Source organism: Rhinopithecus bieti, unplaced genomic scaffold (genome assembly GCF_001698545.2).
Source record: "Rhinopithecus bieti isolate Rb0 unplaced genomic scaffold, ASM169854v2 scaffold_19652, whole genome shotgun sequence".
NCBI classification, from domain to species: Eukaryota; Metazoa; Chordata; class Mammalia; order Primates; family Cercopithecidae; genus Rhinopithecus; species Rhinopithecus bieti.
In genome coordinates, this window is record NW_016809913.1 from 1,055,120 (window position 1) to 1,082,415 (window position 27,296).

Below are 27,296 nucleotides of genomic sequence, written 5' to 3' on the forward strand. Positions count from 1 at the left end.
TGGACCTAGTTTAGCAGGGGTCCAGATGGGATGAAAACATATTTCAGAGTAGAGTTAAACCTAGAGGGACGTGCCCTCAGCTGCCTTCTTCTCCGCCATCGTCCAAGGAGTATGATTTAAGCCTGGAAAGCCCTGAAGATGAGAACTTGGCTCATCAAGATGACTCCATGTAGCTCTGCCTCAGCTTGGCAGTGTGGCTTGGGATGGCCACTTAGACTTTCTATTCTCTTCCTCCTGATGGGGATTTAGCACGGTTGATTCAGTAGGTTCTAGCCATTTGAGCTCTGGCACGGGACAAAAGGGCAAGCCACACACATCTGCTAGCAGGAGCTGACTGCCGGTGGAGTTTCAGGAAAAAAGAGGTAGGCGGCGGAGACTAATTCTTTGCTCCCACCTATAGTTCCAGCTGTGCTTCCATCTGACAAATCAGGATCAGAATACACACACACACACACACACACACACACACACACACACACACGCACTGCCCTAATGGAATGGTATGCAGCCAGTCCTACCTGGAGTCCCAGTTGTCTTTCTCTTTCAAATACAGACTCTCCCGACAGCTCTGTGGGGGCGGGGGAGGGGACTACTTGTTGCTCTTCCTCTGAGGCTTCAGGGGCAACCTGGCTTTTCTGTCTCAGGAGGGGCTCCTGGCTGCTCCCCTAGAATGCCCCCTCGCTGTCTGCATCAGAGGCACTGTGGGTTTGGATCGCCCCTTCCTTCTGCATTTTAGCATTCTCCGCTCTGGAGATCCCAGGCTGGGTCTCACCTGGGATCCCCGACATTGATGCAAAGGAATGCCGCCTCCAACCTCACACCTGGCTCCTGGGAGTTTAGCATTGTCTTCCTGCCACCCAGGGGGCGGGGTGTCATGTCAACCCTCGAAGAAGCCCCCACTAGCTCCCTTCAAAAGGGCGAAAAGAAAACTTGGAGAAAGTCCCCAGCCCCACCAGACCTTCTCCCCGCCCTGCCCCTCCCCCCAAGGCAGCCTAGCAGGGACAGGAAGCTGGGGCGGGAGAAGCAGGCAGGCTCTGTGACCTGGGGGTTGTCCCTTTTCTCCCGGGAGGCGGGGGGACAATGGGTCCCGGTCTGCACCCCTCTCTTCCGTCCCCAGTCTCCGGATACCGGTCCTCGTCTCTCCGTGCCGCGCGCTGCCTCCTCTCCCCGGTGCTAGCAGCGGCCGCTGGCATTTGGAATTCTGCCTACAAAAGGGGGCCTGGAGGAGGAGGAGGAGGAGGAGAGGAGGGATGGAGGTCGGCGGCGAGAAACGGCATCCGGAGTCCAAAACATCATGGGAAAAAGAACCGAGCGGCGGAGCTCTGAAGGCTGTGCCGCTGCGCCCGACCGCAGTGCATCAGCGTGGCCGCCCTGACATCCCCCAGGATGGTTAACATGGGGCATTATGCGCTGGTTAACAGGCTCCGAGCTGCTCAGCGACTTGTTTTAAGCATTTTCTCCCTCGCTCTCGCTTTTAATCTTGTCTCTAGTGGCGTGTGTAGGGGGGAGGACTTTATTTCCATTGGCTAAGCTCTCCCTTCCCACCCACATCTCTTCCACATCACCTTGGTGTCTCCCTAAATAAAACCAGCCCTCCTTATCGCCTGGAAAAAATCAGGAGCTAGAGTTTGAATGGGTTTTATATAAACACTCACCCCTGTCAGCGTGCGGCTGGGCTCTCAGGATAAACTCACAGCGTCTGGCCCGATGCTTGCCTTGCGTTCTCTCCCCTGAACGTCAAGGTTTAAGCAGAGCCCGAGGACTGGGAACTCTTCTCTGAAATTCGATCAACCTGAAGCCAGTTGCAGAACTGCACAGGGTCCCGATGGACCTCAAGGAGAGCCCCAGCGAGGGCAGCTTGCAACCTTCTAGCATCCAGATCTTCGCCAACACCTCCACCCTCCATGGCATCCGCCACATCTTCGTGTATGGGCCGCTGACCATCCGGCGTGTGCTTTGGGCAGTGGCCTTCGTGGGCTCTCTGGGCCTGCTGCTGGTGGAGAGCTCTGAGAGGGTGTCCTACTACTTCTCCTACCAGCACGTCACCAAGGTAGATGAAGTGGTGGCTCAAAGCCTGGTCTTCCCAGCTGTGACCCTCTGCAACCTCAATGGCTTCCGGTTCTCCAGGCTCACCACCAATGACCTGTACCATGCAGGCGAGCTGCTGGCCCTGCTGGATGTCAACTTGCAGATCCCGGACCCCCATCTGGCTGACCCCTCTGTGCTGGAAGCCCTGCGTCAGAAGGCCAACTTCAAGCACTACAAACCCAAGCAGTTCAGCATGCTGGAGTTCCTGCACCGTGTGGGCCATGACCTGAAGGATATGATGCTCTACTGCAAGTTCAAAGGGCAGGAGTGCGGCCACCAAGACTTCACCACAGTGAGTACTTGGTTTTCAGCTCACTCTGGTCCTCTGGAGAAGTGGTGCGCCGGTGGTCTCCTGCTTGGTTTGGGGTCTCCTTGTGCTTTGGGACAGGAGAGAGAGCAGTGCCTCACCCGAAGGCCACGAGGGTAGTTGGTCAGAGTTGTGGGAGCCAGTTGCAGGGAAGACTACTGGCTAGGATAGAGCACTGCTGTCAGTTCAAATATGGAGGGTGAGTGGAGGGCTTGCGGTGGGGGATCACTTCCCCAGACGTGCTGAGTTGGCTTCCTCCCAGTCAGAGGGTGGAGGCCTGGGCTGTCCGTTGTCCGGTGCGCTTGGTGTCCGAGCTGTGTGATTGGAACAGCTTGTCATTGACGAGGTGGCATTCTGTGTATATGTGTGTGTGTGTGTGTGTGTGTGTGTGTGTGTGTGTGTGTGTCTGCTCGGAAGTGGCATCAGGCACTGCATCCTGTGGGCTGGGCTGGAGCTAAAGCCGTCAGAGAAGGGGGTGTGGGGCCCAGGCAGTCTGCCTGGCTCCAGTGGCTTTGGGAGCTTGCTGGAGCAGGTGATGCTGCAGAGGTGTGGAAGTCTCCTTGTTTCCTTTCCTTGTGTGAAATCTGAGCTCCATGTGGGGAGAGGAGAGGCTGGGGACCCCAGGGCTCCATCTGATCTGTTGGCAGGTTGAAGCAAAGAGATGTTCAGAGTGCTTGGGCAGAGAGGAGGGTCTGGGCGGAGGCACGTGTGCAAGGCGGTCAGGGTGATGCCTGTGAGGGTGAACCAGTCCCGGCTGCCTTGTCTGGGAGCTTTGGCTTGAAACTCAAAGGCTCGGTTTTCTCTATGTATAATCCCTTAACGACGTGGATGCAGGAGGAGGGGTGCAGGGAGGGGGCGAACAGCTGTGGGAATGGAAAGCCTGGAGGAGGAGTGTGGAGCTGAGTAAAGAGGAAAAGCGGAGGGGGATGTGGCTTACGTTCAGGATGGGGCTTACTGGAGGGGCAGAGAGGAAAGGATGAGAGGAGAGCTATTGCTACCAGGGTTCTCTCCTCAGTTAGTGGGCTGCTAGGCATAACTTGGCATAACAGGTCAGACAGCAGCTGCTGACTACTCTTTGCTGTCAGGCAAGTCTGGGCATCAAGGGCCCTGGGACCCTCCTGAAGTCCAGCGTGGCTGCTTCCCCCATAGCTGCCTCAGTGAGGATCGAGAGCTTTTGAGTCTCAGAACATTGAACCAAAATGCAACTGCAAGTTGGGAATAGCAGGTGTAGCAGCTGGAAAGGGCTGACCTGTGACACCAGCACTTGTCTAGGGTCCTCTACCTAATGAAGACATTTCTTACCTTTCCTGTGCTGCACCCATTCCCCACCCCCTCTTGAATTCACCAGCCTCTTGCTCTGAGGTTCTTTTAATGCCATAACCAGTCTCTGCCTGCAGCCTCTGTGACTGCTGTTGGCTATGTCTGATTCTAAAAAAGCCCAGAGTGCCGGGGGCATTGCCTCTCACAGTCTGTGTGCTAGAACTCTGTTTCTTGGAGGAGCTGTTTTGTATTATCCCTTTTAAGCCTTGTGAGGAAGAGCACAGCAAAATCGGCAGTGGTGTATGCTAAAGAGGAAGCCAGTCTGAGCTGGGGGAAGGGACCAGAAATATTGGAAGCCCTTCTAAATGGAGCCAACAGGATCCTAAAACATGTCATGCACAAATGATGTCTTAGGTGGCTTGAGGAGAGATAGAGAAAATGCCTTATTCTTGGAGGCTGAAGCCATCACTATATTCCACCCCATTCTTTCTAGCGCCTGGCAACGCTCAGCTTCACCACTGCACCGTGCAGCTTGGAAATGCACTCAGCTGTTCCTCTGTCTGCCTGAACACACATGGAACACACAGACAACACAGAGGGTGACACAGAGAGAAACTGTAATAAGTAGCAGACTCTGGGTTGAGTTCTCTAGCTTCCTCCTGACTGCATGTCCAACTGGTGGCTTCTTCTGAATCCATGTCTAAGTTCCATTTAGAAGTAAATGTTTTTTGACCCCAGGCTATTGTTTTATACTTGGACCATCATTTGCCTTGCTGGGGTCCCAAGAGGACTTTGAGATCAGACCTTAAAGTTTGCCTGAGCTTTTGACCTCTTTGTAATGTTTCCCAAATAGTGAAATTGCCTATGGATAAGGTTTACTGCTCTGTTAGTGGCATGTCATTAACTGCTGTCCTCACCAAGTTCAAGACTAATCTATCTGAGTGCCCATTCCTTGGGCTGACCCTCTATGTGTGACTTTCCCCATCATTGAAAAGGGGGTGAGCCTGAGTGCTGCTATTCAGGTTGTTCAGGGAGTGTCAGAAAAAGCATCTACTCCAAGACAGCCCAAGGAGGCTCCAGCAGGAAGGCTGGTCTCTGCCCCCAGCCTGGGCGCAGTGGGCAGCAATGCTGAACCTTTACTAGAGGGAACAAGATGCTGAGTTTCCTCAAGACCTTTCAGTGAGGAGTACTCCTCCTGACTCATCCTTGTCTCTCTGTCTTTTTTTGGCCTGGGATATAAGTATCCTTCTTACTGAGCTGCCACACCAGAAGAGAGCAGAGAGCCTGGACAGGTGGCTGTTGGAGAAGCCACTTGACCGGCCTTCTCTTATTCTTTTTCTCTTCTGCGCATCCCTCTCCAGTTGGCTTGTTTATGAGGCTCTATCTGGGGTTGTACCATGCTAGGTGACTTCTTCCTCTAAGTGTGGTGGCTGACTTGTTAGATAAGTTAAATATGGGGGAAGGGATGTCACAAGTGGATGGCTTTTCTCTGTATTTCTTTTTCTATGAAGCATACCTAGTGGCATCTCCAGTGCTAATGCTGTAGCATAAGTTTTCTTATTCCAAGTTCTTAGCTGATGTGCAATGAAGTGCGTAATACCCTTTAATTAGTGAATGAGCCATGATTCTAGCAGAGTGAGAGAAGGCTGTTTGCGGAGGGTAAAAGTCCCAGGGAAGCCAGGTGTGGGATGCTGACTACAATGTAAACAGGTGTGCTTCATGCTCATGCAAGTACACTCTTAGCCCTCACTTAGGACAATCTGATTTCAGAAAAGCATACGTTTTTTCCTTCCTAGAAAAGCAGAAGAAGGCTTTGATTTCAGATTGTCTACTTAGGAAGGTTACCTCATTGACCTAGTGTGGAAGGAAGGAGGAGGGATTGTGTCTCTGGCTGTGATGTTGGATAATGTGAGTTCAAGATTAAGAGTAGAAAGACATAGGTTTGAAGCCCAGCTACAACATTGTCTTTCTTATTTGCTGGTTGTATCTTGCATCCTCTCTAGGCCTCAACTTGGTCATCTAACATGCGATAGTAAAACGTGACTTACTAACCCACAGGGATGTTGGGAGGCAATATATATGTACATTGTGCCAGCTACAAAGATGGAAGGTGGGGTTGGTTTCCATATTAGTAGTCGGGCTATTGTTGTTCAGCCTAACTGCCCTGTTTGCAGGAGTCAGACCTGATGAGTAATGCTATAAAAGATGAAACCAGGGAGGGAGAGGAGGCTACTGCTTTCTCTGTTTGGAGCAGTGGGTTTAAGTCCAACCTGACTGAGATGGGGTTTCTTAGAATGGAGGTCACAGTTGGGTTCCATAGTTAACTCTTGCTGACAGGTGGTGGCCCCACAGCTTGTGACTAGGACATGACTGCTTTATGTTTTTTCTCTGCTCATCATGTTAGGGTTCATCTGACTCCAAGGACAGAAATACAAATGACACTTAAGTTTCACACTTAACCGACTTTCATAGTTGTATGTGTTTGTATTTTAAATTTGAGAATTCTTAGGAAATATATTTCTTTCTTTCCTTAACGAAAGAAAGGTCTCTCCACTATGAGATCTTGTTAGAGGCACTGTATAGATCTCGTTAACTGACATCACCTAATATTATAGAGATGGTGGAGGTGAAGGTTTAGAAGATCACATCTTTGGAATTCTCGCAGAAGGCCAATGGGTCTATAGTTCATATATCTTTTTTTAAAAAAAATATTATTATGATACCATGAACATGTAGGTGAAGAATATGACTTTTAGGGAGAAATCTGAGTTGGAATTCCAACTCTGCCCCCAGTTTGCTGTATGTTTTTGGACAAGTTTCTTAACCTCAATTGTCTCATCTGTATATTAGGAACAATAATACCGATCACTCGGAGCTATTATGCTGACTCAGTGACATAAAGTATGTGAAGGCCTACTATGTGGCAGGTGCCTACAGCAGGATAGGCCTCTTGCTTTGCTTAGTGCCCCACAGGAGCTCATACACCTCTCAGTCCAGTGGTTTGCTCACTATTCCATACTATAACTTCACCAACTGCTTTGGAGCACAGGCAACTGCTGTGTTGGTATTCTCAATTCTCATTATATGTTAAGCTTTCACTTTTCTCTGTGCGCTTCATATTAATTCTGCTGCTTAAATGTCCTCTCCTTACCCACCATCTTAGCTTCCACATTGAATCTCATGCTCCCAAACTCAACTCTAGGAAGCTCGCTTGTCCTGGGCCATTCCCCACCCCCATGGGAATGGGTGACCTATGCACCCTGTGCACAGCTTTTACGGCAGTGTGTCATAGTGCTTCATGCATGGTTATTCCTTTGTCAATCAAATAGAGCACCTATTGTGCAGTGTGATAAAAATAGACTACAGTCTTGCCATTGTAGAACTCCCAGCCCATTTCCCACCCCCTCCAGATGAGGTGATAGCTGACTGCAAGAATGTAGTCTTGTTAAACCCAGACTCTGCATACGTCATGCTAAATAAGGGGGCTGCCCACAGGAAATACCATGACCCAGGCATGGTTTGCTAATTGAATAGTTACTTGCTGTTCCTGGAATAAACCCAGAACCCTTTGCTCATGGACCTTTCCCACTTTACCCCTTTACTTTTTTTTTTTTTTTCTCTTGAGATGGAGTCTCACTGTGTTGCCCAGGCTGGAATGCAGTGGTGTGATCTTGGCTCACTGCAACCTCTGCCTCTTGGGTTCAAGTGATTCTCCTGCCTCAGCCTCCTGAGTAGCTGGGACTACAGGTACCTGCCACCACGCCCAGCTAATTTTTGTATTTTTGGTAGAGACAGGGTTTCACCAGATTGGCTAGCCTGGTCTTGAACTCCTGACCTCGTGATCCGCCCACCTTGGCCTCCCAAAGTGCTAGGATTACAGGCGTGAGCCACCGCACCTGACCCTCTTTACTTTTTATACCTCTTTCTCCATGTCTATTTATCTAAATCCTAGTCATCCCTCAAAATCCAGCTTTACCATCACTGTAGCCTTCTTCAGGAAACCATTGCCCATCCCCTTACCATTCCCATAATCTAAATTACTCTCTTTCTCGTCTGTCTTCTAAACAGCATTTTGGTTTATTTCTCTGTTAGAACAGTCATTACTCTTTTTCTTGCATTAGAATCATGAAGTGCTTGGGCTAAAAATGACCTTAGAAATGATTTAATACCCTAGTTTTTTAACCACTGATAATTTTTAATTTTAAAAAGTTTATTAGTAAAAGGTACATATATTTATAATGTACAACACTGCTTTGATGTATGTACACATTGTGGAGTGGCTAAATCAAACTATTTAACACATGTATTACCTCACATACTTACTATTTTCTTGGGGGGAGGGTAAGAACACTTAAAATTTGCCCCATTAGCAATTTTCAATATATTGTTATTAACTGTATACATTATGATGTACAATAGATTTCCTGGGCTTGTCTCTCTTGTCAAACTGAAATTTTATGTCCTTTAATCCATATCTCACCTATCCAACCCACCACTCCCCACTTCCCAGTAATCGCCATTCTGCTCTCTGTTTCTATGAGTTTGACCTTTTTAGATTCCACATATAAGTGAGATCACGCAGTATTTGTCTTTCTGTGCCTGACTTATTTCACTTTGTGTAATGTCCTCCAGGTTCATCTATGTTGTCACAAATGCAGGATTTTCTTCGTTTTTAAAGGCTGAGTAGTATTCCATTGTGTATACACATTACAAATCTTTATTCACCTATCAATGGAACTTAGGTTGATTCCATATATTGGTTTTTGTGACTAGTGCTGCAATAAACATGGGAGGGCAGAATCTCTGTGATACTGATTTCATTTCCTTTGGATATATACCCAGTAGTGGGATTGCTGGATCATATGGTACTTCTATTTTTAATTTTTTGAGGAACCTCCATACTGTTTTCCATAGGGGCTGTGCTAATTTCCATTCCTACCCACAGTGTGCAAGGACTCACCTTTCTCCATATCCTTTCCAATGTTTTTTTTTTTTTTTTTTTTTGTATTTTTGACAACAGCTGTTCTAACAAGTGTGAGGTAATATTGCATTATTAACCAGTGACACTTTCTATAAATCGCATATTTCTTTTTTCTCCCCTCCTCATAAGGCCTGATGTCTTCACTTATCCTTGTATTCTCAGCACCTAGAATTGCTTAGCACATAGCTGTCAAACTGTTTCTTCAGAGTTTGGGTAAAGTAGGTTTGAAGTTTTTTTTTTAATGTAAGATAACTCTAGCTGATATATGGTGAAATTGTTGTTTTCCAGCTTCTTTTTGCATCATGGGTAGCCAGGATTCCACCTGCACTGGGATGACTTGTCCCATTATTGTTATTGTTTAATAATACACTTTCTGATTATAGAAGTAATCCATGCTCATTGGAGGAAATTTGGGAAGTTTGGGAAATAATAAAGAAAGGAGAAACCTGGGCAATCCGGTGAAACTCAGTCTCTACAAAAAATACAAAAACTAGCCAGGAGTGGTGGCACATGCCTGTAGTCCCAGTTACTAGGTGGCTGAGGTGGGAGGTTAGCTTAAAACTGGAAGGTCGAAACTGCAGTGAGCCATGATCATACCATTGCACTCCTGCCTGGGCAACAGAGTGAGACCCTGTCTCGAAAGAAAGGAAGAAAGAGAGAGAGAGAGAGAGAGAGAGAGAGAGAAAGAAAGAGGAAAGGAAGGAAGGAAGGAAGGAAGGAAGGAAGGAAGGAAGGAAGGAAGGAAGGAAGGAAAAATTGCCGTTAATCACTTCCCAGATATAATGACATGTATTATTTTAGCATTTTGGGAGTACTCCTATTCAGCGATGCAATGTGTGCATGTGTGTGTATTACTAGGCCTGGGATCTCACTTTTTGTGCATCTGGTGTCTTGTCTGCTCCACAGTACACATCCAGTCAATATTAGCTTACTCTTTTCTTGAGTCCCCTGGGGAGTCTTGAGGTCATTAGAAGATTCCTTCCTTTTAGGCTCAAAACTGAACACCAGTTACTCTCCTTTGATGGCACTTTATTGATAGTATGGCTGTTTGTTTATCTGATGCCATCTTGGTCCTACTATATCTTGAATGTTTGCTGAGATGCACCAGAGATGTGTTCCTTTACACAAAGTCACACATCCTGACAGGCCCAACCCTGCTCTGTGATGAGGCCCAAGTTCGAGTCAACTCTGGTTCTTCTTGCAAGACCATCCACACTGCAAGCCTCAGCACACAGATGTAGACCCTGACTCTCTCCTATCTGTAAAGTCTCTAGGTGCTACGTCAAAATGGCCTAAATTGCAACAAATGCAAAACAGATGATTTCTCTTATTCCTTAGGATGCTCTGAAGTCTTGTGAACATTTGACATGCCCTTGGAGGGGCAACCTTTGTCGTGCCAAGCAAGTTTTCCATGATGCCAGCCTCCATTTGGGATCTTCCAGTTTAGAACTTTAAGCTGTAAGCTCTCTGGAAGTCATGCTTTCAGGGGTATATAAAATTCTTTCTGATGTGATGAAGGGGTAAGACAATGACTGAGAGCTGACTATTTTGATGACCCACATCGTCTGCTTGCAAAGAAAAAACTGAAGCTACTGCACAAGTTCCTAGATAATGCCTGGTTTATTGTTGGGTGAATCTGTATGTCTGTGTCTCTTTCTCAGTAAGCTTTTAGACATCCGGAACTGCTTAGAAGGCTACCTGGAAGCTTATTGACTGGGGTGTTGGTTCCTTTCTTCCTCTCTATTGTAATTGTCTTTTCCTCTCTATAGAAAGTTCTTCCATTAATGAAGAGATGAATTTTAAAAAAGGTTGGCAAAGTGAATCCTAGTTTGCTACTGATTTCTTTTGTAAGAGCTGAAATGTGATCCCATTAAAAAATCTCTCAAAGACTGAATTGGTAGCATTTAACACGAAGTTTGCCATTAGAGGTGGTGCTCCATAAAGCAGGCTACATGTCAAAGTGCCAAGCACCCTATTCCCTCCGTGAGACTAAAATGATACCACATGAGTCTAGAGAGACCTGAAAGTTTGCTGTGTGCTTTCTCTTTTTTGTAGGATGTTTATGTTTGTTGGAGCTGAGTTAAAATATCTAATTTGACCAGCAAGGCCATTTGACCCACAATCTATTACAACCTGAAACCAAGCCTACATCACCCCTCCCAGTTTGAAACCCCATATACCATATTTCACTCATGCATTTGACTTAAAACCATACAGACTGGGCTTAGTGGTTACAGGAGAGCAGCTGCCTCCAACACTCAGAAATACTACATGGTTATTATTTGATAACTTGAAATTCTCTGATAAAAGCCTGTTTATCAGATTGGGCTTTACTTGAGGACAATATTCCCCAAAGTGCCATTCTTTGGATGCTGAAGCATCTTTCCAACTCCCAGTACTTATTTTCTCCTGATTTCCATATATTCTCTATTGATTGCCTCAGTAGCCATTGGAATTTATGCTCAGAAGAAATTAAGCATGTAACAGAGAAGCGACGTATTTGCCTGGATTTATGATCTCTGTAGATTTAGTTGCACAACCTTCAGGAAGGTAATAAGCCTCAATGGGCCTCAGTTTGCTTATCTGTAAAATGAAGGAGTAGAATTAGGTGGTTTCTAAGGACTTGCCAACCTGTACCACTCTAATGCAACAGAACATAATAAACATTTGTTTTCTGATCCTACATCTGTTTGCTGAAACTCAAACTTTAACTTATGTTAGGAGTGGGGAGGAGTTGCTGCTCATTTGCCACCAGATCTATTTATCTATTCATTTGTTTGTTTAATTATAGCAATTTTATTTAGATAGATATGTTCAATGGAAGTAGAAACACCTAGATGCACTGAGAGGCTGCAGCGGGATGAGGGAGACCCAGAATCTTGCTTTCAAAATCCTGTTTAGGAGTCATGATATGCCTGGCTGAAGCTCGTCGGTCTGACTCAAAGTTTGCAGCACAGTAGTCCAGCAATTGAAGGCAGTGATTCACTCTGGGTCTTACATGCGTGAATTGGCAAGTGTATCTGTGGAAGATGCTGTTGGTCAGCCTAGATCCTCTTTACTGCACCTGCAGGTAGAGCACATAACAGCTTAATCAGTCCCTTTCGTAGGGAGGCTGGCCCTTGGTGCTGCCTCTTCTGGAGATCTCTGGGAAGTTATTCACCTCCCTACCACCTGGGGGCAGCCAGTGGCCAGTGACTGACCGACGGGAATAGGAAACGCCAGTCATCTCGCCTCAAGATGGTGCAGTTGTGGTGCAGTTGATCGTGCATTGTGGTGCAGTTTACACTCAGTGCTTCCCGTGGGATCAGGCTGAGCTGGACTTCTCCTGAAACCACATTCATGCTTACCTTTTCCCCTGCCCTACTTTCCCCTACCCACTTCTAGGCTTTTTATGAGAACACTCCCTCAATAAATCACCTGTAGAAGGTATGCCATCTCAGGCTCTGCTAGAGAACCCAACCTGTGTATTGATTAGTTTTAGCTTCTTTATCCGTATGGTAACATACGGATAATAGTCTAGGCATGTGGACCTAAGTCTGGCTTAGAAAGAAAAAAAATACCTTTTTCAAAAATCTTTTAAACCTCGAACTTTCAAAATCTGTGTCTTCAACTCAAGACGGATAACAATTCCCAAGGGTGGCCTTCATAACTCAAATGAGCATCTCTCTGATTAGGATTCACTACTCTAAGCACAGTGGGTTTGTTCCCCCTTGGAGGAAACAAAGGCTTTCTTTGCCCAAAGAAAGCCTTTCCCAAGGTTCCCCATTTCCTAAGAGCTGAGCCATCCCCATTCTCCCAGCTGTTATTACATGCCCCTCAGCTGCTCACATACTAGCATACACTTTTATCAGCACCTGCATTCTCATTTCCTAAGTTTGCTCTCTCAGAAAAGTTCCCTTTCCTACCCTTCTACCAGTCTTCACTTCCATTTCTTCCTGAACGTGCATCAGCCTGGCTTCAAGCCATGAAGAGGAGTCTATGCATTTGATATTGGCAGTGTCCTGAGCCCATCGATAAAGTAGAAGGCAGTGAGAGATGTATGACTGACCAGAGGTGATGCTCCTCATACGTCCCAGAAACCATGAGTGATGAGGAGTGTATTAAAGAACTGAGACAGTTTAGCCTGAAAAGTGAAGTGGGTGACTCAAGGGCTGTTTTAAAATACTTTGAAGGCAATCACAGAGAAGAGGAATGTGGCTTTCTCTGCGTGAAGCCAAGGAGCAGAGCTAGCACCGAAGTCTGGGCAAAAGTTTAGATAAATGGATATCAGCAGACTGGAAGGAGTTGTCCTGGGAGTCTAGAGCACCCTGTACCCTACCATCAGATCTAGCTGAGGCCAAGCAATTGCTTATTGGCAATGCTGCAGACGTGGATCAATGTCAGGTAAAGGGTTGGATTTAATGACCTCTAAAGTTACTTCCAACTCTGAGAGTCTTTGATTTATTTCCTTCCTGCACAGTTAGTTGGGGTCAGAGGTGAGGGACATTGACAGATAGCATTGGGAAAAAAACTGATAATAGATGCAATCCAGCACATCCAGACTACAGAACCACCCCATTTCCCAATACTGTGTAGTCTTGAAGCTAAGTGTTTCAGAAGTCAGGAATAAGAATGGGTGCCACATGATACTCTCTAGACACAAAAGGGTGATTATTTCAGTTCACCCAGATGAAGTGCAGAAAGTGGGTGGCTGGTGGAAGCCAAGGATTGAAGGGGCTGTTAAATAACCTGTGCCTCCTAAAGTGTGTATGGATGGCTCCTCAAGAGGCAGTTCCCAGAGGAATTTGTTATAAATTCTGGGAGCTAGAGCCAACCTTAGAGAGCAAATCTTGGGTTGTGGTTGGGCATGGCCTAGCTCCATATGGAGGGCTGCAGAGACTGAAAGATTTATGGACTAGAGACAACTCTAGGTTTAGCAGGGCTAGAGATAGACCCAGCAATAGGATTTTGGAAGGAGGCTAATCTGGCAGAGAGAACGTCCAGCCCAGGAGCACTGATAACAGACAACAGAGGGATATCTGAGCTTGGGGAGCTTGGCAAATGTTGGAAGGATGAAGAGCTCTGGCACTTGAGATAATAACATAATGAAGTATTTTAGTCTCATGGTACAATCATGGAGTTTAGTGCCAGACAGGCATAGGTTCCAGGTTTGCCTGACCTTGTACAAATTACTTAACACCTCCAGAATTTAATATCCTCATCTATTAAATAATAATAATGATAATACTTTTACTTTATAGGATTGTTTGCAGCAATTGAGTGAAACAATATAAGTAAAACTTTAAGCATTATCCCACATGTGGAATGTCAGCTGTTTTGTTACTGTTGTTACTGTTATTATTACTAAGATGAGCTGGTGATACAACATAGTGACAGGAGATCCAGGAGCAAAAGGATTTTTTGGAAATCTATATTGACAGTGTAGTATCAGGAAGTCCCACAAAAGTATGGGGAATGAGGCTGTGATCAAGCCAGGGACCCAGCTCCTGCTATTACAGTTGAGCATAAGCTACTGTAGACACGCAGGTCTTGTCAAAAAGACCTGCTTTTTTGTTCATCATCGTGTAGCTTACAAAACCTGTTAATAATGGCCAACATTTTCTGAGGACATATTGTATCCCAGGAACCGTTCTATGCACTTTACATGGAATACTTCATTTGGTCTTCACAACAACCAAGTGAAATATATAATAGTTGAGATTTTTTTTTTTTTTTTTGTATGGAAAAAACTGAGGTTTAGAAAAGTGGAAGAATTGGCCTATAGTCACTTATCTTGTAATTGGTGGAAGCAATATCTGGTTTCATATCCTAAATGCTTTCTAAGATGCTATTTGATCCTCACAATAACTCTGAAAGTGGAAAATGTACTGTCTTAGTCTTAGTCTGTTTTGTGTTGCTATAACAGAATACCCGAGACTGGGTAATTTATAAAAACAAACAAACAAACAAAAAAAGAGGTTTAGTTAACCTATGGTTCTGCAGGCGAGGAAACTCAACACTGAGCAGCCACATCTGGAAGCTTCTGGAAAGTCAAGCCTACTACAGACATATGCCCAGATCCCAGAGACATGGTGCTTGTGATATGCAAACATCATGACTGCAAGATCCTAAGCCCATCTTCCCCTAAAAGGCAAAGTTTCCTTCACAAGTTTGATGCCCAGTGTTCTGGCTGTACTGCCATTGAAACCAGCTTCTCCAAAGATGCATGACATCAGCCCAAAAACCACCTGAATATTCATCAAAAGAAAAGATCTGCTGAGAGCCTTGGGCTGCATCAAAACATGGCAGAGAAATGGGAGGGGAACCAGATGCATGCAAAAAAGGCAAAATACAATAGGCAACCTTGTTTTATAACAATCTGCTCTCATGGGAACTAATTCATTCCTACAAGAAGTAACCCAGTCTAGAAAGAAAGACATTAATTCATCTTAATAATGTAATCACCCCTTAAAGGGACCACCTCCCAACACCACCACATTTGGGACCAAGCTTCAACATGAGTTTCAATGGGGACATACTATATATAGTCAAACCGTAGCATGTACCAATATATCTATTTCACAGTTGAACATAGGTAAGGCTCAGAGAAGCTTAGTGACTGGCACAAGGTCACTCAGTAAGACAGTGGCACCATTAGGGATTGGAGTTCATGCTGTCTGATTCCCTTTAGGGGTTCTCTGTAAAGACATCATGCTTTTTTTTTTTTTGTGCAGGGCTGAGCTAAATGAAGTCAGGCCAGTCATCAACAAGCCTTTAGGTCTTAGTTCAGAAAAGTCAGTCAGGGCCCAAGGCCCTTCAGTTTATCGGTATCCTTCTCTTGGAAGCAGAAGCCTGGCAGCTACTGGACCTGAAGGACAGCAGGAGAGGTGAGAGGAGAGGAAGCCTCAACTCGATGCTGTTGAGCTCAGCTTTCCAGGTAGCCATCTAGCTGTTACCTGCATCCCTTGCCGTTGTGCAGGTTAACGGAGAAGAGGTAAAGATAGCCCCAGTTCTGCGTGGCAGAAGGCAAAATGAAGGGTTTGGGGTTGCAAGACAATATTCCAGCTTTCCAGAACAAGGCCTTCCAGTCACAATTCCATACTTAGAGGGGAATGAGCAGCACAAATGTAGTCAAAAGACTGTGGTTCTGAGAGACATCCCAGTTCAGACCTTTTCTTTTGATAAATAATGCAGGTGGCTTCTAGGCTGATGTCATGCATCTTTGGGGAAGCTGGTTTCAATGGGAGCATAGACAGGACACTGTGCATCAACTTCGTGAATAAAACTTTCCCTTTCCAGGAGAAGAGATGGACTTAGGATCCCGTAACCATGATGTCTGCATATCACAAGCACCATTGTCTCTGAGAGCTGGGCATATGATTATGGTACTCCTAACCTTCCAGCTCTGCCAGTCTGCACTAATTCTTAATTCTCTCTTACCCTGATTCTGTGCTCGGGAACATGCAGGTGGAGTGCCAAGCCATTCTATAGCACTTGCTTCAGGAATGTAGAGAACCTGGGGAAGTCTCTTCTTGCCAGGGTAACACTTGACATTTCTCCAAGTTGCCAACTAGTGGGTTCAGCGGTCTCACATAAGGAAATGAGTATCTCTATGCAGATGTGCGAGTGATTCTGCTGTACGAGCTCTTTTCACCTCCACTTCTCCATTTTAAATCTCACTCTAGGTGGAAGAAATGATAACTTTATAACAAACAGATATGTTTCAGGAAGCAGGTGGCAAGAGCTCAGCATTGAGGGCTTCAACTTCTGCCTCTGAATCAGCGACTTGATTTTGAATGTCCAGCCCAAGTTTGCTGTGACTGACAAATTGGCAAGTGGCAGTGAATAAGAGCTGGAGCTCTGGAGAGACTATTTATTGATTCATATACTATCTGAGTGACCTAATGATTATACACTACAATTGTATACAACTTTGATGACCCTGAGTATGTTGTTTAGTTAGATTTGGGGATAATTAAATAATTTGTAAACTACATAGCATAGTAGGCCTCAACCTATGTGAGTTTTTTTTCTCACCCTTCTCTCTCTTGCCATCCCCACCTACGCACAAATTTTTTGACTTCTAATCCAGCACTATATGTTTTTCTGTCTCTTTCTTTCTGTTCTTTGAACAAGGGGTTTTTTTCTTGGAAAACTCTGGACTGTGTTCCCTTGTATTTCCCCTTCCTCACTGGATATGGCAGTTGAGGGGCCTCTCTTGGAGCAGGAGCAATTGGGCAGGGTTTCCAGCATGCTCACTATGATATGTAGGTAATTTCATGTTTCCACTTTTTCCTTGGTGTCCCTGAGAGATGCCCATTTGTATTTTCACAGAGTGCAAGAAGGCATTGGAAGTAATAGAATCTTCTAAAGTTTGGGCCAAGATGGCTTTCTTGGAATGATTTCCTAGCAGAATACTTCATTCCCCTGGGCCTGTTAGCTATTTCAGGGACATTTTAAGTGGCTATTAACAAAATGTTGAATTATGGCTGCAAACTCCTGGGAGCTCAAGTGACATTCACATGAATCACAGGTGAGCTCTGTGCAGTCAAGGCTGCCACAAAGGACTGAGATTAAACAAACAGGGGCCATTGTTCCCCCAGAGCAATGAGGCAAGAACGCCATTTCTTGGAGCCTATGATTTCAGGCAATGTGCCCCTTGGATGCAGAACACTGTTCCAGGCAGGACACATAGCTCATTGCTGCAGGGCAGACAGATGCTCTCTGATTTGCAGAGAGGCGTATTTCAGTTTAACGTCTGCAAGAATTTACCAACACTCAGCATGTCCAGGAATCTACCAGCCATTCTCCAGGGTTATAAGTTGTGCAGCACATGGATTCAACAAACATTTACTGATGTTCCCTATGTTCTAGACGTTGTGCTAGGATCAAGAGAAGTGGAAAAGAATAATACCCAGTCTAGGCATTCAAGGAGCTCACGGTTTAGTGGGGAAGCTAAACAGTAAACAAAAGATTACTTTACATGAAATAACCAAAGTTTGCCCAAGGTCCAGAGGTAACACATGGTAGGCTCTGAAAATTTTCCAAAAGGAGATAATAGCTAAATTTTATTCTTTTTAAAAAAACAATTGGAAACAATTTCAAACATATAGATGTTGCAAAACTAGTTTGAAGAATTCCTGTGTATCCCTCACCCAGAAGTTCAACGGTGGTCCACTAAGGTCCTTCATGGCTAAAGGAGTCCATCCAGGACTACTCCTCAAGCCCAGTTGTCAAGGTTCCCCTTACTCTGTCTTTACTCTCACATTGTATCTCTTTTACCTTGATTTTCATGTCCTTGATTTTTTTTTAATAATTCAAGGCCAGTCATCTTGCACAATGATTTTCAATTTTAGTTTGTTCAATGTTTCCTCTTGAAGATACCAGATACGATTTTTTGGCTGGAATTTCACAAAACTGATGCAGAATTCTCATTGCAGCCTATCTGGAGGCATGCAATATCTATTTGTCCTAATACTGATAGTGTTAACTTTTATCACTTGATGATGGTGTGTCTTCTGGGGAGATACTTTGAGACTATGTAAAATTCCATTTCTTATTACTCTCTCACTCTCTGGTTTTATCATCCATTGATTTTTCTTGCTTGAATTATTATAATGATCCTTGCCAAATGGTGGTTTTTGAATTCCATCGTCCTTTCTACAATTATTAGTTGGTTTTCTGAAATACAGAAGAGCTTTCTCTTTTTTCTCTTTATGTATTTATTTACATTGGTGTAGACTTATAGATTTCTATTTTATTCAATAGGTTATAGTCTGATAATATTGTAGTTTATTTTGAAACTCAAATTTTCCCATACTTGGGAACCCCTTCCAGCTGACTTTGTGGGCTTTTGACATTTTCCTGTATTTCTTGGAAGTTTTTTTTTCTTTCTTGTGCAGTTAGATGTTCAGGTTCATTTTCTTCTTTTCCTTCCTCAGTCCTTTAATCAGCCAGTTCTCTAACAAACCTTGGTTCATTTGAACAGGAAATGCTATTTAGAACCAAAATCTGAGTTGTAGGTATGCTCAGTACTACTAGGGTGTAGCTGCTTCCAGATCTTCTCAGTGGACAGAGCTAGGATATTTATATCTACACTTATACCTACATCTCAAACCGGGAATTTCCACAGATGCTGCTTATTCCAGTCTAACACCACAGGGTTCATTCTGGCTTTTCCTCCTTCCGTATTGGTCCCTCCTTTCTCTAGCAGTAGGAAACCTGTGTCTTCTTATCCTCGGGTTATTTACTTACACTCAATTCTCTTGAATGGTGCCTGTCTTCCTATCCCACTGGGCTTCTGTTCTGCTTGGATGCCTTCCTCTCCTCCACTCTGGTGCCCTCCTTGTGTGTGCTCTGGCTGCTACCAGCCTGCCTTTCATTCATATTCAAATTTCCCCAATTGTCCCCAAAACATGTTTACAGCTTTCTAACTTTTAAAATTCAGGACCCATTGAAGATACAATCAAGATTCATGTGTTGCATTTGGTTGTCTCTTTTAATGAAAAAGCTCACCCCCCCAACCCACATCACACACAGTTTTAAAAATAGCTTTGCTGAGATGTAATTCTCATTCCATACAATTCACCCATATAAAGTGTACAATTCAGCGGTATTAAGTGCATTCAAAGCATTCTGAATTTTAGAACATTTTTATTACCTCAGAAAGAAACCCTGTACCCATTATCAATCACCCTGCTTGCCCAATTTCCATCAATCCCACCCCTCTAGTTCTAGGTAATCATTAATCTATTTTCTGTCTCTATAGATTTTCCCATTCTGGACATTTTGTGTAAATGCAGTCATGTAGTATGTGGCCTTTTGTGATAGATTTCTTCCATTGAGTACAACATTTTCAAAGTTTAATCGTGTTTTAGAATGTGTTCATATTTTTTTGCTTTTATTATCAAATGATATTCCACTCTATGGATACACCACATTTTAATTACGTATTTATTGTATACCACGTTTTATTTATCCATTCATCAGTTGATAGGCATTTGAGCCATTTCAGTTTTTTGGCAATTATAAACAATGCTGATAGTCATACATCTTTTAGTGTTGACTTCTGGAAGAAAACAAACCAGTTTTCTTATACAATGATCCTACATACAAATCTATCTGTTTATTTCCATGTGGTATCAGTTAATTTGCTCCTCCCTTCTCTGTATTTTTCATAAAGTAGAAGTTAGATTTAAAAACATGGTGAGATTCAGGTCCAAACTGAGAATTTATTTCACTACAGATGCTAGTTTTTGATCATTTGTCTAAGACAATAACTGCTAGGTAGCTCCATTGCCTCATCGCTCATCTTCAAATCATCTCACATCATTTGTCAGATGACACTACAACACCTTTAAACATTCTGTTTGTGCTAAAATTTGAACCTGAATTAGTAATTTCATTAGAAGTTTCAAAATAGTGATTTCCCAATTCTATTAGTCTACATGTATCAGCTGACATTCTGTTATAAGGAAGAACTTTCACTCATCAACTGGGCATAAACTACAGTTTCTCCTATGTAGGCAAGATAAACGCTTATTCCTATCCTTTAATTACTGGTTTTCAGAGGATTGGGTTGTGTAATCATTGCCAAGCTGGGCTTTGAGGGATGATTAATTCTCAGATGGACAAGGGATAAGGGATAAGGTATTCACTAGAGTCGAACAATGGCTAAAAGAATGATTGTGGGTGAAACGAGAGAGGGAAGGTTGGTAGGACTCCACTCAGTCATAGTCAAGGCAACCAGATTCCTTCTGGATCCCGTGATATCCCATGGTGGGGCTCTTCATTGCTCAAATGTGGTTCTCTCACTAGTCCGGAGTCTGGGCAGGGCTGGAGCAGGGGTGGCAGGCACTAGGGTTGGTGGAGAAGGGTGGTTACAGCATTGACCACATGGCATAAGGAAGTTCAGAAAGTGTCCAGTGTAAGGATCCTAATTATTTAGCCTGCCCCTTCTCATCTTGTCTCTTCCCTAGCACATTTTCTTAATTGGCACCCAATGCTTGTGCTTCCATGTGTGAATCTCCAGGGAATTCATGCAGCAGACCCTCCTCAGTGGGAGTGGGAGAGGTGGGACAGCAAAGGAAAACTTCACATGTGGATTTCATTTAATTAAACTACCTGAATAAATGATGAAGGTAAAACATTTACTGAGCGTTGGCTATGTGCCAGGCAATGTTAAAAGCACTGCATGGTTTTAATGCATTGCATCCTCCCAGTGATGCAATCAGGGAGGTACTTTTACTCCTCTCATTCTGTATTGAGGCCTGAGGTAAAGATGAAGGAAACTGACAAGGTCTCACAGCTCATGGTCTCATGCACTCCCCTATTCTGCCTTTCTAGATGGGGTGCATGAAGAAGAGCTTCTGCTCGGAGGAGTTAGTTTTGTATTCTTCTGCTCCTAGCTTGTATTTCCCTGGATAATTAGATAATTCAACAGCTCACTGGCTTTGACCCTAGAAGGTGGGACTTGCAGGTGCAAAGGGGTCTAAATGTTTGGGTCCCCTACTAAATTCATATTTTAAAATCTTAACCCCAAGCTGATGGTATTAGAAGGTAGGACCTGTGGGAGGTGATTAGGTCATGGGGGTGAAGCTTTCATGAGTAAGATTAGTGCCCTTATAAAGAGATCCTAGAGAGACCCACCCCTCCTTCCACCAAATGAGGACACAGCTAGAAGGCACCATCTATGAATCAGGAAATGGGCCCTCACCAGACACTGAATCTGCCAGCACTTTGAGCTTGGACTTCCCAGCCTCTCGAGCTGTGAGAAATAAATCTGTTGCTTATAAGCTACCCAATTTATGGTGTTCTATTATAGCTGCCTGAACAGACTAAGACAAAAGTGATGTGGGATGGAGCTTATACAGGGGAGAAACACCCAATGGACACAAAAAAGACTGTGCCCAGGATCCCTCTGCCTGATGGTCCACAGACAAGATGTTTCCTCCACACAACCTGCTCTCTGCCCTTACCTCCACAGGAGCAACGATTATCTGGCATGCTGACGAACTTAGAGAATTAACATGGAATGTGGATAATGATGATTTCAGTTGATGGATTTAAAGCTACCTTCCTGAGAAAATATAATTCAGTCTGTTTTCTGGGAAAGCATCTTGGAATCCAATAACACATATTGGCTAAAGTCTCAATTGCGGAGGATCAATCACATATCTACCATGTACAGTTAATTCAACCTGATGTACACTTATTCATTCATTTTGTCTGTTTTGTCCAGGATGGATATGGCATGTCCCCTGCCCGCAGTGGAATCTCATATTTTTAGAAGGTTACAGATATACAAACAAATAATTTTAATTAGAACTATCATGAAAGAATTGTCTATACTGTGCATGGCAGGGGAAGCTAGTGCAGAGGGAGAGAGAGTGATTCATTCCTTGTGGGGGGATTGGAATGACTTCATGGGAAAGGTAGCATTTTAGCTCTGTCTTCAAAAGGAGTAGAATTTAGCAAGTGAAAAGAGCAGGTGAGTATCTTCCAGGGCCAGGGAAATGTGCCAATGAAGTTACAAGACAGGTGATCCAGAGTATGCAAAACATGGGCTTGGGAGACAATGCTGCATGGGCAGGCCAGAAACAGGCTGTGAAGAACCCCACTATGTTTGAGTATAGTCTGTGCTGATAAAAAAAAAGCCAAACTCTCCAAAATATTTGAAGAGGTTTATTCTGAGCTAAATATGAGTGGCCACGGCTCATGACACAGTCTCAGGAGGTCTCATGAACATGTATCCAAGGTGGTTGAGTTACTGCCTGGTTTTATATATTTTAGGGAGACAGAAGTTACAGGAAGAGACATAAATCAATACATATAAGTAGCACATTGGTCCAGCCCAGAAAGATGGGCCATCTCAAAGGGAAGGGGGGCTTCCAAGTCATGATTGGATTCAAAGATTTTCTGATTGGCAATTGGTTGAAAGAATTAAGCTTTGCCTCAAGAGTTGAAGTCAGCATAAGGAAATCACTGAATTAAGTAAGTAGGGTTGTGGAAGCTAAGGTTTTTGTTATGTAGATGAAGCCTCTAGGTAAGAGGCTTCAGAGAGAATGGAAAGTAAATGTCTCTTAAAAGGTGTCAGACTCTTAATAAAATCTCTCCTGGATCAAGAAGATACCTGGAAGGGGAAAGGGATTCTCTACAGAATACAAATTTTCCCCATAAGAGATGGCTTTGCAGGGCCATTTCAAAATATGTCAAAGAAAATGTATTTTGGGATAAAATACTGAGATTTCCTTCAGGGCCTGCTGTCATGTGATGTTATATCAGACTCAAGTTGGAGTTCAGTATGTTATTGCTACAAAGAGTCTGCTTTGTCAGTCTTATAATCTTTGTTTTATGTTAATGCTGGTCAGCTGTGCCTAGACTCCAAAGGAGGAGGGTATAACTATGTATGTCTGACTCCTGCCCTATGATGACAGCCTGAACTAGTTTTTCAGGTTTCTCCAGGATCCTCTTGGCCAAGAGGGCTCCATTCAGTTGGTGGGGTGCTTATAATTGTTTTTGGATTGGCATAGGCAATAGGGAGCTATTGAGCATTCTCAATGACATGGCCACATTTTTTTTTTTTAGAATAATGATTGGCAACTTCCTGGTTGAGGATGGTTTAGATATGAAAGATACTATAAAGGAATGGCTTTTGTTTGATTGTTTTACTATTGATATTACAGTTATTATTTAAAAAACAAATCCTGCCTTTGGTGGATATTTCACCTTTTAATCATACATTTGTGGAGTGCAAGTATTTGATGTGAATTACTGACTGTAGACTATAAACAATATTCCAGGTGGTGAAAAACTTCATCATCCTGTGCTGAAAGAATTAATCAAGGTGTAAAGGGAAGATTTAAGTCTACGATTCTCAAACTTAGTTGCATATTGGAGTCACCTGGGGAGCTGTAAAAAAAATACAGATGTCTGGGTCTCACCACAGAGAAGTCTGGGTTCATGTCCAGGCAGCAGGACTTTAAAAGCTTACCAGGTTAATTTTAATGCTCAGCCAAGATTGAAAACTACTAGCAAGAGAACCAGCAGTCTGGAGAGTTGGAAGCCAAACCTAGTGCTGGATTTGCTGACTGGTCTTCTCCTACAGAGATGCTAGTCCTAGGCTTGGTCCTCAGCCACTTTCTATCTCTAGCCCAACTTCTGTGCCATCTTCCTGCTTTCAGTGATTCAGCTGCCAGTAGGCAGGCCTGTTTGGGACTGCTTGGTCACAGTTGGAAGACAAGTGCAATTTTTGGTGTAGGCTGACCAGGCCATCGCTGGCTGGGCTTTGCTGGCCAGAACTCAGAGAAGTTGTGAGGTTCTGTTTTGGAATTATTAATTAATGGCTTTCCAACTCATCTAGCAGAAAGAGTCTCCACTTCTACCAAAGCATTCCATTTGGCTTTGGAGTTCTGAGAAGCCTGCCTGTGGGGTCTCAAGTGTCACTCTACAGTCACCAGTCTTTCAGTAATGGCCTGTGGTTGGCTATAGCTGTTCAGGAAATTAAAATTCCAAAGTTCAAGGCATTACTATTATTTTATTTTTGGCAGAGTGAGGGGTACGAACTGAAGGGGCCCCAGGTGGTACTGCCTAGGTATGGGTGGGCAAGGAGGGGGGTGGTCCCAGGATTCAGAGTAAGGAGTGGAGTTTGACTGTGAGCTCCCTCTCCTAGAAATGACTGACTGTATGTCTATCTACGAGAGCGGTCATAAGCAGAGGGTTTCCTTCCTGAGGTCAGACCTGATTAACCTTGGGATTGGCACAAATAGTAATTTAGCTTCTGGAGTATGTGGTGCAGACTGACATTGAGAAAGTAATCATATAAATTGTTAACCTAGAACTTCTCCATGTCTCATCACTGGACTCAGGTCAAAGTCCCCCTTCTAGGTTTCTCTGGCACTTGTGGCCTGGGCTGTGCTTGTGTTGCCAGCCTCATCTCTACCATGGCTGCACTCCCATTCCTCTTCCTCCCATTCTCTCCTTCCCCCATTGTGCATTTACTCTGTGCCAGGGACTTGACCTGGATTATTTCTCTTGGAGACAGGCATGGATTATCTAACATGCCCGGATGGACTTGGTTAAAGGTGACTGTCCAGCTCTGGTGAGAGGACAATGTGTCCCCTTTCTGGGGACTTTGGGACATTTGACAAGACCGTTAGTACTTAAAGATGGATGTTGTGCCTGAGGGTGGTAGGGCGGTCACAGAGAGAAGTGACTATTTACATTTCAAATGCAATTAAATTATTGCTCACCCCCAAACCTCTGATGCCAACTGCAACATGACTCTAGGAAGCTTCACAGCATTTCCTGTTGGGGCATTTCAGACTTCAAGGGGGCATTTACCATTACAGATATAAAGAAGGGATGCTGACTTCTGAATTAGAGAATCAGTACCTGGAAGCTGACTGTAGCACTCATCAGCTATGTGAACTTGATAAGTATCTCTCAGAATTAGTTTCCTTCTCTCAGGGTTTTTCAGTTTTGGAACTAGTGACATTTTGGGCCACAGGATTCTTTGTGATGGGCGCTGGACAAACTGTAGTGTCCTGTGCATGACACTATGCTTAGCAGTATCCCTGGCCAGAAGTGCTCCTCCCACACCCCTCACCCTGCAAAGTTCCAGACATTACCCAGTATCTCCTGAGGAGCAAAACTGTCCCCTGTTGAGAACCACTGGTTTACCTGGAAATTAGGATGTATAACCCCTATGTCACTTAGTTGACCTTAGATGTAAATAAGTGTGATTTGCAGGAGAAATCAGTTTTCACACAGCAGGTGGCCCTTAGCAGACACAGTGAGGCCCAGGGAAGCTGTGGGTTTCCTTGGCTGCCTCACAAGAATGCTTCACCTGCTGGTGCCAGGCCCTACAAAGGCTCCTCAAACCAGGTGAGTGCAAAGCTCATTGGCATTACTGGTGCCCTGGCCTGTGGCCATGAGTGTGAATGTCAGCCTCCTGGGCTTCTGTCCCACAGCTCAGAGCCAGGGCTGCTCTTGGGAACATGCACTGATGTTCTGTAGCTAGTTCAACAGAGACAGGCTGCCCCTGGGCCAATTCCAGAGGATGAGGGATTCTCAGGGGTGTGGCTTCTTCCAGCACCTTTTTTAGGTGAGGGGAAAGAGTCATTTACCCAGCATTGCCATGGCTCTGCCCCCACCCACCTAGGGACACTATCCCCTTCCCCTACACCACAAAAATAAAAGTAGAAAATAACCAAGAAAAAGAAAGACTTTGAAGCCAAAGAAATCTGAGTTCATATCCTTTCATTGCTTCTAAAATGGGAAATCAATCATATGTATTTATATCATATCATACATCTATTTATCAATCCCAGAGTTAGTATGAACATTTAATTAAATCAGATAATTGATGCCCAGCACTGAGTCTGGCTAACAGTAAGTAATAAATACTTGGTAGCTCTCTTCTGCCTTTACATATATCATCTCAGGTCCCTCTCACAATGAAAGAAGGAGATGTGGTATTAAATTGGGATGACCCCAAACAGGCCGTGATGGGTTAGATTGGGGCCTAGGTCCCTCCGTGGAGAAGACTGTGCTTGTAGGGAACCCTACCCCTACTGTCTACAGAGGTCAGCTGAGCACAGACTTCCAGGATGGGTGGCTGAAGTATGACCTGATTTTACCTAAGCCTTCACAGCTTATGAAGAACACTTACGCACACACTTGTTACCTGACAGCAGCCCACAATGGTAGGGAAGGCAGGTGTTATTCCTACTTTGCAGGCTAGTGAGAGGTGAAGCCAGCTGGACTTCGTGGGTCGTGTGGGGACTTGGAGAACTTTTCTGTCTTACAAGAGGATTGTAAAATGCACCAATCAGTGCTCTGTAAAACACACCAATCAGTGCTCTGTAAAATGCACCAATCAGTGCTCTGTAAAACGCACCAATCAGCAGGATACTAAAAGTAGTCAACTGCAGGGGGGAATTGAAAAAAGGGCACTCCGATAGGACAAAAATGGAACATGGGTGGGGACAAATAAGGGAATAAAAGTTGGCTTCCACCCCCACCCAGTTCCGCCCCCAGCCAGCAGCCACAACCAGCTCAGGTCCCCGTTCCATGCTGTGGAAGCTTTGTTGTTTCACTCTTGGCAGTAAATCTTACTGCTGCTCCCTTTTTGGGTCCGTGCAACCTTTATGAGCTTTAACACTCACCACAAAGGTCCGCTACTTCATTCTTGAAGTCAGCAACACCATGAATCTACCGGCAGGAACCAACTCCGGACACACTAGGAAATTCAAACTGAAGGAAGTTAAAGCACTTTTCTGAAGCCATACTCTGGTAAGTGGCAAAGTTGAGATCCCAGCTGAGTTGAGCCAGGCTTTACATTCTCATGTCCTTTGCAGAGGCATTATGATCCTCCTGCAAAGAGCCCAGAGATCAAACTTCTAGGGCATAAGAGATGGCGCCTCAAATTCCAGGACAGCACCTACAGTTGTCACAAAAGTTTCCAAAATGCCGGTCCCCCGACTCCCGGCCCCACTGTCTCACCAAGAGAGACCAGAGTTCCTAAATGTCCCTCAGAGAAGAATGGAGAAGCTAGACCCAAGGTAATTCGTCAGTGGGCCAGCACTCAGGCTTTCACACGCTCGGATCCAGATTCTCAGACCGTTCAGGGGCTCTTGCTTACCTGGTCCCATTTGGGTAGGGGACCTCCGAAATGGCCCC

General features: G+C 44.5%; 1 protein-coding gene across 2 annotated transcripts in view; it reads left to right on the plus strand.

The window, feature by feature from the left end:
• The first annotated feature begins 1,551 nt into the window (after window positions 1-1,551).
• The window catches only part of ASIC2 (acid sensing ion channel subunit 2), a 1,151,120-nt gene continuing 1,125,375 nt past the window's right edge, over window positions 1,552-27,296 (plus strand). The window contains exon 1 of one of the 2 annotated variants that reach the window (XM_017890960.1): window positions 1,552-2,380. In XM_017890960.1, coding sequence (XP_017746449.1) covers window positions 1,826-2,380 — 555 coding nt within the window. In that variant the 5' untranslated portion in view covers window positions 1,552-1,825. The remainder of the gene's footprint in view (window positions 2,381-27,296) is intronic. The other variant, XM_017890961.1, reaches the window with a different exon arrangement.